The sequence below is a fragment of the Hyla sarda genome, unplaced genomic scaffold, assembly GCF_029499605.1.
Source record: "Hyla sarda isolate aHylSar1 unplaced genomic scaffold, aHylSar1.hap1 scaffold_3028, whole genome shotgun sequence".
Taxonomy (NCBI): domain Eukaryota; kingdom Metazoa; phylum Chordata; class Amphibia; order Anura; family Hylidae; genus Hyla; species Hyla sarda.
This window is the reverse complement of record NW_026609746.1, coordinates 20001-25345: the sequence shown is the minus strand read 5'-3', so window position 1 is coordinate 25345 and position 5345 is coordinate 20001. Positions and strand designations below refer to the sequence as shown.

The window sequence follows — 5345 nt, the reverse complement described above, 5'->3', positions numbered from 1 at the left end:
CGCAGGATGGCTTTCCTCCATATCGTTCCAGCAACAAGAAGCAGCTGCAGAGGGAGATGCATTGCAGTGTCAGGGCCAACGGGACAGGGTGGCGCTACCTCACTTCCCAGTAAGTACAGCCGCTCCTATTCTTTATACAGCTGACCATTAGGGGGCAGTGTCATCTGTACAGGTATTGATGGGGGGGTTCACAATGGCTGCTGGTTGTGTGGTTGGCTCTAGTGTTGGTATTGATGAGCAGAGACCCTCCTCGGGGTCAGGGGTCAGCACTGTCCTTTATAGGCCCCTGGAGAATATTGGTAGGGGCCACAGGATCAACTGCTTAGTATTTCTCCATAGAAATGGGTGGAGGTCTCCAGTCTAGGACCACGTCCTGTCCTCCTCATCCTGTATGTCTCATTCTAGACACTGACAGTCTCAGCCCCTATGTCCATTTATGTCCAAATCCTCTGGCTGTCTCTTCCTCTAATTCTCTGGTTGTCTCTCTCTGGTTGTCTCTCTCCTGTCTCTTCCTCTGGTGGTCTCTTTTTTCCTGTCTCTTCCTCTGGCCATCTCTTCCTGTGGCCGTCTCTCCCTCTCCCCCTGGCCATCTCTCGCTCCCCTGGCCGTCTCTTCCTCTGGCCGTCTCTTCCTCTCCCCCTGGCCGTCTCTCGCCAATCCCCTGGCTTTCTCTTCTCTCTCCCCCCTGGCCGGCTCTCCTCTCCCCCTGGCCGTCTCTCCCTCTCCCCCCTGGCCGTCTCTCCCTCTCCCCCCTGCCGTCTCTCCCTCGTCCTGCCGTCCCCCCCCCCCCGCCGTCTCTCCCACCGCCCCCGGTGCGTCCTCTCCCCCCGGCCGTCTCTCCTCTCTCCCCCCGGCCGTCTCTCCCTCTCCCCCCGCCGTCTCTCCCTCTCCCCCCGGCCGTCTCTCCCTCTCCCCCCTGGCCGTCTCTTCCCCCCCTGGCCGTCTCTTCCCCCCTGGCCGTCTCTCCCTCCCCCCCCCCCCTGGCCGTCTCTCCTCCCGCCCCCGGGCGTCTCTTCTCTCCCCCTGCCGTCTCTCCCCTGCCGTCTCTTCCTCTCCCCCCTGGCCGTCTCTTCCTCTCCCCCCTGGCCGTCTCTTCCTCTCCCCCTGGCCGTCTCTTCTCTCCCCCCTGGCCGTCTCTTCCTCTCCCCCCTGCCGTCTCTTCCGCTCCCCCTGGCCGTCTCTTCCGCTCCCCCCTGGCCGTCTCTTCCGCTCCCCCCTGGCCGTCTCTTCCTCTCCCCCTGCGTCTCTTCCGCTCTACCCCCCTGGCAGTCCTTCCTCTCCCCCCTGGCCGTCTCTGTCTCTCCCCCCTGGCCGTCTCTCCCCTGCGCGTCTCCCCTGCCCGTCTCTCCCCCTGGCCGTCTCTCCGCTCCCCTGGCCGTCTCTCCCGCTCCCCTGGCCGTCTCTCCCTCCGCTCCGCTCCCCCTGGCCGTCTCTCCGCCTGTCGCTCTCGCTCGCCCCCTGGCCGTCTCTCCCTCGTCCCCCCTGGCCGTCTCTCCCTCTCCCCCTGGCCGTCTCTCCCTCTCCCCCTGGCCGTCTCTCCCTCTCTCCCCTCCCCTGCCGTCTCCTCTCCCCCTGGCCGTCTCTTCTCCTCTCCCCCCTGGCCGTCTCTTCCTCTCCCCTTTGGCCGTCTCTCCCTCTCCCCCTGGCTGTCTCTCCCTCTCCCTTGGCCTTCTTTCCCCCTGGCCGTCTCCCCCTTGGCCGTCTCTTCCACTCCCCTTGGCCGTCTCTTCCTCTCCCCCCTGCCGTCTCTTCCTCTCCCCCCTGGCCGTCTCTTCCTCTCCCCCTGGCCGTCTCTACCGCTCCCCCCTGGCCGTCTCTTCCTCTCCCCCCCTGCCGTCTCTCCCTCCCCCCCCCCCCTGGCCGTCTCTCCTCCCCCCCCCCCCCCCCTGGCCGTCTCTCCCTCCCGCCCCCCGGGCGTCTCTTCCTCTCCCCCCTGGCCGTCTCTCCCCCTGGCCGTCTCTTCCTCTCCCCCCCTGGCCGTCTCTTCCTCTCCCCCTTGCCGTCCTTCCTCCCTTGCGTCGTCTCTCCCTCTCCCCCTGGCTGTCTCTCCCTCTCCCCTTGGCCTTCTTTCCCCCTGGCCGTCTCTCCCCTTGGCCGTCTCTTCCACTCCCCTTGGCCGTCTCTTCCTCTCCCCCCTGGCCGTCTCTTCCTCTCCCCCCTGGCCGTCTCTTCCTCTCCCCCTGGCCGTCTCTACCGCTCCCCCCTGGCCGTCTCTTCCTCTCCCCCCTGGCCGTCTCTTCCTCTCCCCCCTGGCCGTCTCTTCCTCTCCCCCCTGGCCGTCTCTTCCTCTCCCCCTGGCCGTCTCTTCTCTCTCCCCCTGGCCGTCTCTTCCCTCTCCCCCTGGCCGTCTCTCTCCCTTTGGCCGTCTCTCCTCTCCCCTTGGCCTTCTTTCCCCTGGCCCGTCTCTCCCCTTGGCCGTCTCTTCCTCTCCCCCCTGGCCGTCTATTCCGCTCCCCTGGCCGTCTCCGTCTCCCCTCCCTGCGTCTCTCCGCTCCCCCTGGCAGTCTCTCCTCTCCCCCCTGGCCGTCTCTCCCTCTCCCCCCTGGCCGTCTCTCCCTCTCCCCCCCTGGCCGTCTCTCCCTCTCCCCCCCTGGCCGTCTCTCCCTCTCCCCCCCTGGCCGTCTCTCCCTCTCCCCCCCTGGCCGTCTCTCCCTCTCCCCCCTGGCCCGTCTCTCCCTCTCCCCCCCTGGCCGTCTCTCCCTCTCCCCCCCTGGCCGTCTCTCCCTCTCCCCCCTGGCCGTCTCTCCCCCCCCCCCCCCGGCCGTCTCTCCCTCCCGCCCCCGGGCGTCTCTTCCTCTCCCCCCCGGCCGTCTCTCCCTCTCCCCCCCGGCCGTCTCTCCCTCTCCCCCCCGGCCGTCTCTCCCTCTCCCCCCTGGCCGTCTCTTCCCCCCCCCCTGGCCGTCTCTCCCTCCCCCCCCCCCCCCCCCTGGCCGTCTCTCCCTCCCGCCCCCCGGGCGTCTCTTCCTCTCCCCCCTGGCCGTCTCTCCCCCTGGCCGTCTCTTCCTCTCCCCCCTGGCCGTCTCTTCCTCTCCCCTTTGGCCGTCTCTCCCTCTCCCCCTGGCTGTCTCTCCCTCTCCCCTTGGCCTTCTTTCCCCCTGGCCGTCTCTCCCCTTGGCCGTCTCTTCCTCTCCCCCCTGGCCGTCTCTTCCTCTCCCCCCTGGCCGTCTCTTCCTCTCCCCCCTGGCCGTCTCTTCCTCTCCCCCTGGCCGTCTCTACCGCTCCCCCCTGGCCGTCTCTCCCCCTGGCCGTCTCTTCCTCTCCCCCCTGGCCGTCTCTTCCTCTCCCCCCTGGCCGTCTCTTCCTCTCCCCCCTGGCCGTCTCTTCCTCTCCCCCCTGGCCGTCTCTTCCTCTCCCCCCTGGCCGTCTCTACCGCTCCCCCCCTGGCCGTCTCTTCCTCTCCCCCCTGGCCGTCTCTTCCTCTCCCCCCTGGCCGTCTCTTTCTCTCCCCCCTGGCCGTCTCTTCCTCTCCCCCCTGGCCGTCTCTTCCTCTCCCCCCCTGGCCGTCTCTTCCGCTCCCCCCTGGCCGTCTCTTCCGCTCCCCCCTGGCCGTCTCTTCCGCTCCCCCCTGGCCGTCTCTTCCGCTCCCCCCTGGCCGTCTCTTCCGCTCCCCCCCTGGCCGTCTCTTCCTCTCCCCCCTGGCCGTCTCTTCCTCTCCCCCCTGGCCGTCTCTTCCTCTCCCCCCTGGCCGTCTCTTCCTCTCCCCCCTGGCCGTCCCTTCCTCTCCCCCTGGCCGTCCCTTCCTCTCCCCCCTGGCCGTCCCTTCCTCTCCCCCCTGGCCGTCCCTTCCTCTCCCCCCTGGCCGTCTCTTCCTCTCCCCCCTGGCCGTCTCTTCCTCTCCCCCCTGGCCGTCTCTTCCTCTCCCCCCTGGCCGTCTCTTCCTCTCCCCCCTGGCCGTCTCTTCCTCTCCCCCTGGCCGTCTCTTCCTCTCCCCCCTGGCCGTCTCTTCCTCTCCCCCCTGGCCGTCTCTTCCTCTCCCCCCTGGCCGTCTCTTCCTCTCCCCCCTGGCCGTCTCTTCCTCTCCCCCCTGGCTGTCTCTTCCTCTCCCCCTGGCCGTCTCTTCCTCCTGTCTCTCTCTCTCGTCTTCGCCGTCCCCCCTCCTCTCTCGGATGGTTTTTGATGTCTGACAAGAGTCTTTGAAGATTTGCTGGCACAGAGCGGCTCCTCATTGGCTGGTTGTAGTACAGAAGGAAGACGCGGGGTTCCTCAGAGTGTAACCAACTGCTGGTGCCGTAGGCGAGGGCTGCCGGGCAGGATGCCTCTCCATGAAGCCGCCGCTCCGGCTGATATATATCCAGCGCTGTCATTCTCCAGCTTGGCTTTTCTCTCTCAGAGATGTGCGGGAGCGGCTCTCGGTAAACCATGGCTGTCTCTTCTTCTCCCCGCTCTCCATAGAGGACACACTGGCTGCCCAGAGAGATGACCCCCGTAGAACCGGCAGCGTTTGCGGCTGAGCTGATTGGCCGTCTGGAGAAGGTGAAGCAGGAGCAGGAGACGATGCACACGCTGGAGGAGCGGCTGCAGCAGATCAAAGAGGTACGAGCGCCGCTTCCTCTTGGTGGATCCCGTCTCTCATCCTGGCCGTCCGCTCGGTCACCTCCCCATGGACCAGGGCGTTAGATCCTCACAGACACTGCGCTCCGTCATGGCTGTAGAGAGGATTAACCCTTCACTGACCGGATTACTCATCCTTTCATCATTTTATGTTTAGGAAGAAGACCGAGAGGAGTGTGAGACCCCCATCTACTTTCAGACGCCCCGTGACTCCATGGCCTCCTGCGATGATGACCCTCAGGCCATCTTAGACGAGCACCTATCTCGAGTCCTGAAGACGCCGGGCTGTCAGTCTCCGCAGGTTGTGGGGAGGTCTCGCTCCCCGGAGCGCTCTCGTATCCTGAGGCCTACAGCTGTGGTACAGTCCGTGCGCTGCTCCGTGCCCACCAAGAGCAAACATGTCCACCACCACTACATTCATCACCACACGGTGCCCAGGACTATGGAGGAGATGGAGGCGACGTGCCAGGTGCGGTGTCTGTACTCCAGTCCTGCCGACTATTGCTGCTACCTGAAGACCAGGACTCCCTGCCTGGACCTGCCGCTCCTGCACATGGATGCCATGGGGTAAGGGCTGCTGGGCGTAGCATGTGGTGCCATTAAACGGGGGTTTGGTTCTTGACATGTCCTTTCTGTGTCCAGGAGGAAGGTGATTCCTGACCGTTCGGGGGAGGGGGGAGTTGTCTACCAGATGCCCATAGAAGAGTCCTGGCAGAGGGTGCTGGAGAGCGAGCGGCTGAGCAAGCACCACAGGTACCAGGGTCTAGTCTGGTGGTCACAGGCGGGGGGGGGGG

The 5345-nt window shown here is 66.4% G+C and overlaps 1 protein-coding gene across 1 annotated transcript in view; it reads left to right on the top strand.

Annotated features, from left to right (window-relative positions):
- Window positions 1-5: 5 nt before the first annotated feature.
- LOC130327720 (axin-2-like) overlaps window positions 6-5345 on the top strand; it is a gene marked incomplete at its 5' end in the record, with an annotated part of 11623 nt that continues 6283 nt past the window's right edge. Inside the window, 4 exon segments of the mRNA XM_056553421.1 lie at window positions 6-109; window positions 4393-4533; window positions 4709-5118; window positions 5194-5304. Of these exon segments, the coding sequence (XP_056409396.1) occupies window positions 4417-4533; window positions 4709-5118; window positions 5194-5304 (638 nt within the window).